This window comes from Rhea americana, unplaced genomic scaffold, assembly GCF_003343005.1.
Source record: "Rhea americana isolate MKP2758 unplaced genomic scaffold, rheAme1 scaffold_314, whole genome shotgun sequence".
Taxonomy (NCBI): Eukaryota; Metazoa; Chordata; class Aves; order Rheiformes; family Rheidae; genus Rhea; species Rhea americana.
In genome coordinates this window covers 785,436-798,647 of record NW_028186440.1, presented here as the reverse complement: position 1 = coordinate 798,647, position 13,212 = coordinate 785,436, and the positions used below count along the sequence as shown (strand labels likewise).

Genomic DNA, 13,212 nt, shown 5'->3' with positions numbered 1-13,212 from the left:
AGAATTTTTGTCTCTTCAATCCTTAGTGAAAAGGAGGCGTCCAACTCTGCTCTCCTTCCTGTTAGTCAACACATGGCACTGAAAATAAAATCAACAGAGTTTGCTTTGGATTCTTCCCAGCCAAGAGTAGAATTTGGCTTCTCTAAAAAGCACGAATCTCGAGAGATGATCCCTGCAAGCAACACTTCACAATTCCAGATAAATATTTACAAAAAATAAGCTAAGCTGTGTTACCATTAACTCCCACTGCCTGGTTCTGGTGCTCAGAAAAAACAGTCTAAACAATCCAGTCGGTAGCTTAAATAAGAGTATATGATGAATTAGCTGAATAAAGCCAAGCCATAAGGAAAATAAAAAATAATAGCAAAATATTCACCTCCATTCCAGTACATACACATACATATATAGCATATATATATAKAGAGAGAGACATATAGACACGCATGTGTGTTTTCAAAACAGATGAATGCAGTACTTACTCTGAGTGACATAAAGGCCCTCTGTCGACTTATCTTCATGCCCATCAAACTCTCTGCTGGCTAGCTGCCTATTGGCAGTCTCCAGTCGTTCTGCACAAAACAGGAAATACTTTAAGTATAAATATACGTATATAAAATTGTAGGCCAACCAAGAAAATAAGATGCTTGCCAGTAGTGCAGTATAAATACACTCTCTGAAGGGGGACATTAAAATGGAGGCTGACACATACATAAAAGATGAGGCCCTAGACTTCTTCCACGAAGCTGTGTCTTTGAGAATGCCTTGATTTACAGAAGCTGKGGGAAAAGCCTTGGCCATCCACAGTGGACTTGTCCGAGCAGTTCATTTTTCACACTGCAAAACGTGCATGCTGTATTTKCAGTCTGAGTTTCTCCTGCTCTGGGCAGCAAACTGTGCCCTCCTCCCCGGAAGAGCGGGGGGCTGCTCCCGGAACTGCCCAGGGGCAGAGGCACCCATGCGCTCCGCTGGCAGAGGGGCAGTTTTCTGCAGCTGTCCCCCGGTGTGGGGAGAGCCTCCCCTGGCCCAGTGCGCAGAGAGCATCTCCCTGGACAAGGAGGTACCAAAGAGCACCTATCGGGGTGACGGCTCTACCAATTTTCATGTTACTTATACTAAAAAGAGATATCTTTGATAATACGATGTGTACTGGCTAGTGAGGTAGCCAAATCTGAGATTTATGCATGGCTGCACTGTATTGCCACTTGCTGTCATTTTTGTTGGAGCTCGACTCGACCTGTGGACAGGGTGCTCTTGCAGTCAGCCTGGTATCGGAAGCGTTAAAGGCAGCGTTTGAGGCCGTCTCATATTTTGCCAGAGGATTTGATAGCAGTCTCATCTTATGTCAGTGAGTGGAGCCTGATCGCTCAAATTCATCTAAAACATGTGTGAAACTCTTCATCTGAAGCCTGCTACTTTGTGAAAAGCRAAACGCTGTGTCAGCTGGGGCAAAAAAGAAAAAAAAAACAAGCAAACTTAACATACCGCGGAGATCCCTGTTGAAATCGTGGAGCCTCCGAATTTCTCCTTCGAGTTTGTTTCTCATAGCTTTGTCCAGAGACTCCCTYTTAGTGGTGGTCTTCACCAGGCCCTCGTAAGCTTCCGAAATCCTCTGAATCTCTATTTCAAACTGAAAGGAGAGAGACCTCCCGTTAAAGCCGGGCAGGAACGCGTGCCGCGCGGACGCCRGCGTGCCCCGAAGGAGGGGTAGCGCGTCAGGACGATGCCCGCTCCATGTCTCACGCAAGCCCACGGCTCCGTCAGAAGGATTTGCATCGGCGGAGCGGCGCGGCACGGCACGGCACGGCCGCGCGAGCCATCCTGCCCGCCCCGGGGCCAGCGTGCACGCCACGACGCCCGGCCGGCTGCCTCCAAGCAGACTCGGAGGCAGCCAGAGAGCGACATGATGTAACCAGCCGATCCGCCGCCTTCAGCTGCCGAGGCCGCCGCTTTGAAGCCGTGCAGGCGCGGAGGGAGCACGCGTATTTGCGTGGGCTGTATTCTTTCCTAGAAAGGCTTGTAGGAGACAAGATTTATTATTCTGCCACTAGGGATGACTCCTCAATCCAAAGCACAGCTCTAAGCGCTACGTGCCACTATAAATGTTTTAGGCTAGACTCTGACCTCATTTCAGTTGCAAACTATCGTAGTCTGCTCATTCTTATTTCTCTTGACTGAAGACTGCTATATGAAAGAAGAGACTCTATTAGAAACCAAAGCTCTTGTTTTGGGTTTTCAATGTTCTTGGTTTTATCTCCTTGAAAACTGGCAAATTGCACGTTGTCCGGTTTGATGGACAGGGCAGTACAAAAACAGCCTTTAGCTGTGAACTCGCACCTTAAACCTGAACCCCAAAGCCTCACAGGAGGAGAGTCAGTCACAGGGAGAGTTTTGTTGTTCAGGTTAATCAGCTCCAGCTTCTTTAGCAAGCTAATCATCTCATGTGAAATGCTATCGCTTCGGTGAAATCAATGCTGCAGTAATCATCAGCACTGATGTGGGAATCTGCTCCTGTACGCCTGGCCCTTCCCTCCCGTCTGCGGAGAAAAGCTTGGTAACGCGAAAGCAGGAGAAATAACTGAATAGCAAGAGGTAATATGCACCCCCTACGCTGGCAACCTTTTTACCTCTTGTGCATTTTTAGCCACTTGAGTCAGGGGTGGGACGGACTCGTGACCTGCGAAGCCGCCCCTGCTTACTGCCCAAGGAAAGCCCCTCRCCAAGGCCGATGAAGCTCTAGGTTTAATTTGCCAGCTGCAGCGCTTAACAGAAAAAGAGCTYCAGCCCCGGGAGCTCTGCGTCAGTCACGCACGCTGTTTGCCAGGTTACACCGGCCAGCGTTTGCGCTTCTCCGTTACGCCAGGTGCCAAGCTGGCTGCAGCTGAGGCCTGAGGGTTYGCAGCATCTCCAAACCACGTGGTGGAGCAAAGCCAGGCAAAGCCGTGATGGGTCAGAAGYTGGGAAAACTGAGTTGCCCTCTCTTGATTTTTGCTTTCAATTTGCTCAGACACGAAGAGTGAAACAAATGACAAGATTCAAAGCCCAATGAAACCAGTGACAACAGCTTTGAATCAGCCCCCAAACTTGCCAAGTAGCACATTACATATCTCAAACACATGGTGGTTTACCAGTTAACATATATTTCACATGCATACACGCTGCTCCCCTATATGCACCGTGTTACAAGGTACCATACACACATCAGCCCCCAACTAGCAATTCTCCAGGGCTCAGAGCTCACCCGTGGCACTAAACCATAGGCTATGTCCTGAAATTCTTTCTTAGGTGAACTACAAATTGATTATTCTGACTTTCCACTTCTTCTTTTTTTTTTTTTTTCCTTTCTTTTAGTAGGACCTCCCTGAAGCACTGGTACATTTTAGCTAATTACTCCTTCCCCACTCCACTGCTGCACAACTAGATACCAGGCACGCTCCGACTACGGGGACAGCATGTTCAGAGGGATGCTGAATATATCCAAACTGCATTGCTCTAAGAGTTGTACAATGCATGCAAAATCTTTTTTTTTTTTGTATCCTTTCTTGTACTCAGAATGATCGGCAACGAATTCACTTCCCACCAGCAGGAAAGCAGACTTAAAAACAGCACGATCTAGGGAATACGATCTAGTGTTCAAAATTCAGCCTAAATCCTATGGTTCAAACACAGTTTACTGGTTTTCTTCCTCCTCATATCAGTAACRGTATAAAATTGTATGAAGTCTCATTAAAAAGTCTGATCCTCTGTGAGAAAATCTGGGGGGGAGTTTGGTGAATTTTCTAGTATGAAAACAACCTGTCAACTATTTACTCAAGTAAYAGCACCCAATCACGTTTTCCTCTATCACAGTGATCCGGAAAGACAAATGTGGTGCGTGCAATTCATCAGTGAGTCAGAGATCCCAAGGCAAGAGGCCTCTATCTAGCACTATCTCTGCCACAACATAAAGTACGGTGTGCCCACACCCGATGGCATGCAGAAGAGCCAGGCCTCCAGGTTAATTTAAAGGTGTCAGATGATGGACAATCTGGCTCACGACAGTGAAAACTGTTCCAATAGTTAAGTATTCTCATATTTTTAATACACTTTAATTCCTCTTTAGTTGAACTGAACTGGTTTCAGCTACTTGCTCCTGCTATGGTTTTTTCCTTTAGATCAATGTGACCTCTACCAGCAAAAGCCATCTATATTCAAGACTATATTTCTATAGTCTATAGACTATATTCAAGCTACCTCGCAYTGCTCTGCTTGAGCATTTAAGCAAACTGAGCTTGTCTAACTCTCTTATTGAGAGAAAGGTTTAGCCAAGCTCTTATCATTTTTAAGGACCTCTCCTGGATCCTCAGCTGCGTCATCTCCACAGGGCCTCATGCTCAGCTGGGTGCTCAATGCCTGCTGCTTCCCACGCCCCCTCCTGCGCGAGCCCCCACTCCTCCAAAAGCTGCTATCGCCACCAGGCAGACCTGCCGGCCCGGCAGGGGTTTTCACAGCCCCTCCATCCTGCCCAGCACTGTTTGCTGAAGCAGGGGCAGCTGCTTTTCCCAGCATTTCCTAAAACATGTCACCACGCGAGTCTCCTCCAGCCCCAACGACAAGGACTCGCTGCAGGAAAAGGGAGAGGCTCCACCAGCGTTGAGCAAAACTGAGCGAGGGAGGGCAGAAGAAAACCCCTAGACCAACCATTAAGGATCCTGAAAAACTGTGTTTATGTTTCTCTGCAGTTCTGTGATTTTCCTTCCTTTCTACTARGAAAAAAAAATTATCTCTTCTCTTCCTTGTAGCTTCTAGTGCCAGTGCACTCAAACAACTCGCACAACATGATGCTGTGAAGTAGTAGTCTAGCCTGGCAACTAAACTTCAGTAAGGTAACATTTTCAAACAAAAWCAAAAATAAAGGGGAGAAAGCAAAGCACAGAAAAACTAAAAAAAAAAAAGAGCACAAAACTCCCTCAGCTCTTTTTAGACAAGAAAACCAGACAACAGCACAGGGATTAATCACTACCTTGTACCTCTCYGCAAAATGTCTATTCAGACATAACTTCAAATTTGACAGCCTTAAAGTTCATCTGCCCATACTAATGCCCAGGGARCTCTCTAAGCCATGCTGATTCTCTTTCTCTAATTTCTTCTCCTGTTCTGTTATGAATAAAAGCAAGGGAGGGAGGATTGCCCTACCTACAGTAAACTTGTTATACAGAGACAAAAAAAAGTACATCCTGTGACCCTTTCACTTCCAGCAATAGGGAAGAGTTTCCACATCCAAAGTACATAATTTAATTCACTGGGCTTTTTTAGAGGTGATGTATAGCTAAAAGCGTGGAAATACAGGAGCCTGCTATGGGACCTTCCTTGTCCAGGCATTCAAACACAGAAAAAATGGCAAAGAAAGGATAATGTGTGTTGAGGTTTTGGTTCAGGAAATTTTCCTAAAGAAAGAATGCACTCGAGCATGTGTTTCCCTTTAAGAATCTGCTTACATTCCACTRAAGTCAATGGGATTTGAGTCCATGTTCTGTTGACTTAAGTGAGACTTCAGTCCACACTTGAATACCTTTCTGTTGGTGTCTGATGCAATAGACTCCTAGGATATCCAAGATAAAGAGAACGCCATTTCTAAGAGGGTAAAAGAAAATCTGAGTATTTTTAGGGCATCATACTCACATATCTTTTATTGAACAATAGAGGCTTTGTAAAAATAGTATTTATTTTTGTCCGCAAATGTCACAGAGAAGTCAGGATTAAAATCTTTATAGATGTCTTCATAAATAACATAGCTGCAAAAATTTCTCAACTAAGTTTAGGAAATTCTGTGACTACAGCAGTAAAGTCATCTGCTTGCAGAGGAGGATACTGCAAAGACAATAACACCTGCAGAACAAGAGGGTTTTTTTTCTAACCTGTCTGAATTTTCTGGTCACAGATTTTCTCAAAGCTGAGGTCAGGGGACATGGCTTTTCAGAGCTGCTTCTCTTCCCATCAAAGGTGTCTTCCACGAACACCCTGATCCAACACAAACACAGCAAATTTTAACTCCTGTTTAGACTCCTAATTTTGCAGGGAAAAGACCTGCAGTCCAAGCCCATTTGTGTGTAAGTAGGAAGTCATACGTGAAACAGTATTGTTGTATCCTAAATAATTTGTTTGGTCTAGGCCCTATGGATCCAAAGATAGCAGATTTGGGGAGCATCTCTGCTCTGACTTCAGTGAGCTCCAACTTCTAAGAAACATTACTTTGTTTGACTTGATGTTTCACTTTTGTCTTCCCCTGTCATCCCAGGCAGTGAGCAACCCATCGCTCTTCTCCACTGGAGATGCAAAGTGTGCATACCAGAAAGAAGGTGCAGGATCCCTCTGCAAAGGGTTTCTAGGCAAAATCTTTATCAAATAGTTCTTTCAGRTAAGATGGAAGATGGCAGTGCTCTTTGAACCACCATGTTTAGATGTGTCTATAGTCAACTTTTAGAAACCCACCTAGTAGTCACCGAAAGCCTCTGTCTCAATCACATTAACAAACTTCCGAACAGCAGTCAACCCCACTGTAGGCTGTTACACTTTCTCAGTGAGAGTGGGGCATAATTTCAGCATACTGTGTTAAACAAGACTGCTCAGGAAAAATTTGTCTCAAATGCTCCTTGCATGCAGCACTGCTTCTGCGCCAAGCCTATGCTGTGCAGGACTCCGCAGGAGACCATGCTCCACACAGGCTACTCCTGCAAGGCTGATGCTGAAGGATGGAAGGGGAAGGTCCCCAGGAGAAGGAGGCTTGACAGGCTGCCCTGCCRCACCTCAATGGCAGAGGAGTGCACAGGCCTCATACCATGGGATTAGACACCTGGATGCATCACACAGGAGCAGCAGTTAGAGACGGCCACCATCATGCCACTAGTGTGGTGACACGAGGCAGCTTGGGCCACATGGACCARCTTGTGGGTATCAACTGAAGCAGTGCTAGGACAGTTGTTCTGCCCGTGTTTAYCCTTCACGTACCTTCTGCAATTTATCTGCCTTCTCGTAGTAGCCCTCCAGCTCCTGCCGCAGCATGTGATTCTCCTCGGAGAGCATCTCCACCATTTGCTGCGCTCGCTCCACGATGGCAAAGGCGTCTGGTGTCAGCTGCTGGCCCGGCGGCGTGCCYGGTGTGGGCTGGGCAGCAACGGGTGCTGGAAGTGGAGGCAATGTGCCTGAGAGCAGGGGACCGGAGGTGGAGGAGGTCTGCGAGGACATGGGGCTGTGCTGCTGCACCGGCGCCGACGGGAAAGGTGGCTGGCATTGTCGGCTGCAGGGAAGCAAGCGCAGGGGGAGGCGTTAGATTGGCGCATCCTTGAAAATGCACTAAGTAGCTAGAGAGCAAGAGCGTTCGCGTAGTTTCTATATGGTTTATTAATAAGATTATTATCATACGGTCATGATTCTGGTCTSTAGTCGGTACTAAATATCAACAATCATAGCGGTAACTGGGTGAATCGTCTCCTTGCCTGCTCTTCACAGTGAGGTATACATTTGGYATGAAAGGATGAAAGAAGCGCTGAGCTGAAAAGAGCTTTTTTGCCTAGGTGTACGCAAACATTGCTGCATTTCGCCAGCCTCCTCCTGCCCCTGCCTTGCCACAAACCCCACCACGGAGAAGTTGAAGCCCATGGATTCTAATGAAACACAAGGGATGTGTTACTTACCCTTCAAAAATCAGTCCCTGCCTGGAGCGAAAAGGCAGGCGAATGGGCTGAATTAAGAGACGAAAGGAAGYGATGGGAGTGAAGTGTCCCTGAATAGCTTTAGCAAGCAGCTAAGGGAAGGGCTGCYGCAGAACTGCTGGCTGGACAGCCCTGATCAATCATGCCGAATAATGAAAGCCATCTTACAGTGCAAGACCTCATTATGTCACTTGATGACTAAACACATCCATCACCCCCCAGTCTTGTATCAGGGAAGGTTAAGAAGTGAGCTGGTCACAGTCTGTGTGAACCTAATTTGAGCTAGGCTTTCTGACAGTGGAGGGCTCTTCAATCTATCACAGAGAGTCATCACAGAGTTTACAGTGGTTGGAGAATAATCCAGGTAGGGGTTTTAAGAGTGAGGATAACTCTGAGGCTGGCATTCAGTTGTGACCTAAGTACCTCACATCTGTCATGCATTTCACAACGTCCTGCAAGTTGGAGAAGTGAGACTGTCCCTTTTGCAAAAAGGATAATTCAGGGCAAAGAAGCTCAGAGCTTGTCTTAACCAGATCCCATGCCACTCTCCATGTACCTAACCCTGCCYGTGCTACCAGAGGCAGCACGGAGATCCGACAATGTCAACTGGACTTTTGAAACTTTGTCAGGTTAAATGAAACCATGCAGCCCCACAGTGCAGAGCCTAAGCTATTCCTTAGCCTAGCTGCCAATGCCAGCATGCATAGAGCTGACTGAGACATTTCTGCACCACGCAGGCCTAAGTGACTCAATCCTGGTCACATTGGACACATATGTCAGAGCTGGAACCTCCCAAGCCCAATATTATCATCTCAGGGTCAGCCCCACGGCAGCTCAAGCAGATTCAAACAGCATTCCCGACACCCTGGTCTCTTGTGGCCCATCTCCTTCATTCCCATGCTCTACCTTGGGCCAACACTGCTGCTCACTTGTCCAGGCTGTAGGTCAGTGCAGGGATCTGAGACCGTCAAAATCTAACCCAGGAAAAAGTAAAAGTAGTCCATTTTTAGCTAGCTCAGGTCCACGTCTCACTGGCCTTGCCACATGAATGCATCAGCATCAGCTCTGAGGAGAGGAGGGGACAGAGGGAGCCAGGTTGAGCTCAGAAAAAAAGGGGCATTATAAAAGTCATAATATAGAGGCTGAAAGGGTTGACAGCAGAGTGCTTTTTAATATGCTACATAATAGAGTAGAGCTTATGAAAAAACAGAACCCAATTTACAATGACCAGAAAATAAGCTGGCTGCTTAACGCCACCTGCTCTGCCACACCTGGAGTCTTGCAATCAAGCACTTTCTAAAAGTTACATTCTAGGTTAATGGCAAGCTATTAGGTTTGCTGTCAGCATCACTGCCTTTATTTCTGTACCCTATGCTAGGCAGGAGATCTCAGTATAAGATGTATTTAGCTCATTTGGTCTCACAAACCTTCAACTGGTATTTTTTTATACAGGCAATTTTGTGCTATATAAATACATAATAAATATGATTACCACTGTCTTCAGAGCCTACACAGCTTCTCAAAGTGGGGTTTTCAAAAGCTCTCAGTGTTGGCCTRATTCTATTCTCAACGATAATAACCTGTCACTGCCTTAGATTGCAGCAGAAAAATGAAAAACGAATGCACTTTTAAAGTCCCGTGCTAAAAGCTAGCATCTCTACTCTAACAAGCTTGTCACCATCAAGTCACACAATGGCAACCAAAGCTGGCAATTCAGCAGTATCTTCTGTCCAAACAGGTGAAAAACAAACACAGCCTTTRCAGCCCCCAGAATGACACACACACATAGTCTAGCATGTCCATCCTGGCCCTCTTTCTCTGCCCAAAACAGCCACATTGGCAGAGAAAAGGGCTGAAATGGAATGAAAAGCAGCATTCAGCCCATGCCCACCCCAGACTTGCATGCCGTGTGCTATGTTAATACGTGCTGCASCACCTCTCTTGCGTGGGCTCCCTGCCTTGGCTGGTTTCGGCCAGCCTTGCCCATGGAGCCACCTACACAGAGCTTGCTTTGCCTCGAGTCTGCTTTTATCAGCCCAGTTTAGACACCTCARAAGTTCTGTCTTCACTGGAAAAGTAGACATCTGGTCCAGCTCAAGAGCACAGCACAGGGTCACTCCCTGAGGGCAGTGTGGATGTACCAGTCAGGCTAGGAGAGCTTGTTATCAGAGACCTTCTGGGCTAGATGGCCCCAAGAAGACTCTCAAGCACATTATTTCTCTGGTAGAGATGCAGCCTAATTACTTAATAGCTAAACGTCTACAAAAAGAGAATAAAAGTTTCTCAAGGTAAACAAGCTGGGGAGGTGCCKTGTGAAACCTATGGCCCACAGAACTTGCTATCATCAAGAAACATTGCAAAGTAGAAGAAAGTACYGCTAGGCAAGAGGAATGGTAAACACTTGAGACTACTTGCTGCATTGACTTTATCTTCATGTTAGTATTTTTTATATTGTAATCTACTCTAGATCATCTTCTGATTCACTATTTCACAAGCACATGAGTTTCTGCTAAGGAAAGCATGAACTACCCATGGCTGGTGACAGGTCAGCTTGCTGAGTTTCCTGCTCCATCACTGCCAGTAAAAGCTCTCCTCCTGTTGCCGCACTCCCGCTCTCCATCCTGGCAGCATACGACACAACAGCAATGCTGGGCAATGGAGAAACAAGAGAAGGGGAACTGCACTAGCTACGCAAGCCCCCTCACCTTCACTGCATGGCACACTACCTGGAGCCAAGATCCAGTCCGACCYGCTGGATGCTACAGTGGCTCTTCTCTCCTTTCAAACTGACTGCAAGAGGGAGTGAAGATTTGCATTGTGCTTGACGCTGCCTCAGCAGGAAGGGAAAGCATTGCAGAAGGGGAGCATATCACATTAATTTGGTATGTTAGGTAGTGTCATTTTCTTGTATTTGTCATCACTGGTATTGCCAGAAAGGAGTGTATCCACTAACTCCCGCATTAACTTCTCAGATGATGTATCTGACAGTGAGGCCTGAAATAGAAGATAGTATTTCAGGGAGTCCAGGGCTGCAAAACAAAATGGGTCCCAGTTTCCCCTGAAATTCCCTGAAAGCAGAGAGTCCAAGAACTCCAGAGCCCCAGACACCAGCACTGTCTGAGAAGTTGCTCCAAGCTCTCAGCCTCACCCTCCTCTGGAGTTCAATGCCTTTGTGGACAATAATACGTCAAACTGAAACAAACTGGCAGAGACATGGGTGCAGGCTTTTTCTGCCACCTTAGCTGTTGGGAACTGTAATGCTGGAGGGCACATGAGGCAATGACTGGCAGGAGCTTCTCCCCCCAGGAACTGGATTTACAAAAGGATATCTGCCACTGGCTGAAATACCTGTGCCAATAGAGACTCACATGACAGACAGGGGCAAGAGATCAGTGTCTGAATTCGGGTGCTGATCACTTGTATACATCTTCAGGATTAGAACATTTTAATCCAGGGAAATTCCTCATAAACTGAAACTTCTCAGATCTCAGAAGGCTGAGACAGCCCTAGGTTGCAGGCTGTCAGTGGATGTAACCCAACACAAGAGCCGAAAGGGCTCTGCTGGAGCGTAGCTGCTTGGCTCTGGTTCTTAGCGTACTCCGCAACTCTGCAACCATGAAATTTGAAGCATGCATCCCCCCCTGCTCCAAAGATATCCTGCAAAATGTCAGCCAAGTCTAAACCGCGGCAGTATCGCTTTCCAGAGCCTGCAAGCAAACCGAAACAATGCTTGTGCAAGGGCTGAGCAGACAGAGGCATCACCTCCGTGGGGCGCTCAGGAGGACAGCTGTGGGATACGGTGGGGTACTGATGGGCAGCTTTCTCTAGGGCTGAGTCCTGCTGCAGCCCCTTGACCAACTGGATATGGGCTGTAGGGCCAGATCCTCATTTTGACATTGCCCTGTGGTGACACCAGCTTGGGAAGCAGTGCTGGCTTCCACGCGCTGGGTAATTAGTCCTGTTCTCCCCCCGACATGCCTGTGGCCAGGCCTCCACTGCCAGGAGCAGGCAGGAACCAACAGCTACTTCAGAGCTTGGGCTGCCCCAGGAGCCTATGTCCCGCTCCATTAGGGAAAAATAGGTACATTCAAGGCAGCTAGGCTTTCATCATAGCAAAAAYGTAGATGTGGTCCATTCAACAGCACCAACTTACCTAAGATAAGGTTACCTAAGTTCTGTCTAAACATAAAAAACTGTGAGGGTGACAGAGCACTGGAGAGGTTACCCAGAAAGATTGTGGAGTCTCCACCCTTGGAGATATTCAACAGCCATCTGGACAGGGTCCTGGGCAACCTGCTCTAGGTGACCCTGCTTGAGCAGGGAGGTTACATGAGAAGATCTCCAGAGGTTCCTTCCAACATCCACATCTCTGATTCTGTGAAGATGACAGTGATTTACACCAAAAGGAGACCTGGCTCCTGGCTGTAGCCTCCTGATTTACCTTCCCGAGAGCTTCCCTCCCAACACTGCTCACAATACAAACCAATGGAACCACCTTTCCCRGTGATCCCTCACTATCAGAAACAATTTCAGGAGGCCAGTGTGTCCACAGCACCATGCCCCAAGGTGCTCCCACCAGGCCACAAGCCGTGCCTTTTTCTTTAGGGTTCCTTGGGGTGTAAAAGCCAGAAAAAGCCATTCTGCATTTGCTAGGGACCAGAAGGGGGATTTCTTTTTTCCTTGAAAATTTGAACAATACAGAAGGGCACAAATGGCAGAGCAAGTGAATGTCACTTGCAATGCAATATGTGCTCAGCTGGTGTTTGCAAATGCAGTCAAGCAAGCTGCACCTCTTCAGTGCATCTGACAGCTGATCTACACTTAAAAGTTTTACCAGGATAATTAATTCAGCTAGGTATGAGTTTGTTTGTCGTTTCCAAAATAAAAGCCACCACGGATTTTATGCAAAAAAAAGCCCAACTGTCTGGACACAATTATTCTAGTACAGAGGTGACTTGCATAGGCTTCTTTGTGGGAAAAGCTTATACTAACAGAGCACAATTTATATTGATCTCTGAATCTAAACTAGAGGAGATATATCGGTTTTTTCTTTCTCATTATAAATCAGTGTAATTTGTATGTTGTATATAAGACCTTTAAACACTTGCAGGAACTCTTGATGTGGTAATTTGGGGAAATCTCAGCTTCCCATCAATTTTAATTTTTCATGTACACTTCAGTCTCTCTGGCTTTACATTAAGGAGTGAGGAGACATACTCTGTATCTCCATTTTCTTCAGCTACAAATCACTCATTGAGCTAATAAAAATTTACATGCTGTAACAACAGTCAGACATAAGATTCTCTGTAGCTAAGGGCATAAGAGAGACTCTCTGAAGTATTTTCCATCTGACAAATTGAACTAGTACAAACTACATTACTCCTTTTGAAGTATGACTGTCAAACATCATGAGGATTAACTGCATCTGATTTTCTGTTTACTTAGAATCACAGAATYAGTAAGGTTGGAAGGGACCTCCGGAGATCATCTAGTCCAACCTCCCTGCTCAGCAGGGTCACCTAGA

The 13,212-nt window shown here is 46.5% G+C and overlaps 1 protein-coding gene across 8 annotated transcripts in view; it reads right to left on the bottom strand.

Annotated features, from left to right (window-relative positions):
• The window catches only part of AMOTL1 (angiomotin like 1), a 108,323-nt gene that overhangs the window by 26,854 nt on the left and 68,257 nt on the right, over positions 1 to 13,212 (bottom strand). For all 8 annotated transcript variants that reach the window (XM_085310265.1, XM_085310264.1, XM_085310266.1 and 5 more), the window contains 3 exons: positions 6,985 to 7,273; positions 1,483 to 1,627; positions 480 to 569 (listed from right to left, as the gene is read on the bottom strand). In XM_085310265.1, coding sequence (XP_085166391.1) covers positions 480 to 569; positions 1,483 to 1,627; positions 6,985 to 7,273 — 524 coding nt within the window. The remainder of the gene's footprint in view (positions 1 to 479; positions 570 to 1,482; positions 1,628 to 6,984; positions 7,274 to 13,212) is intronic.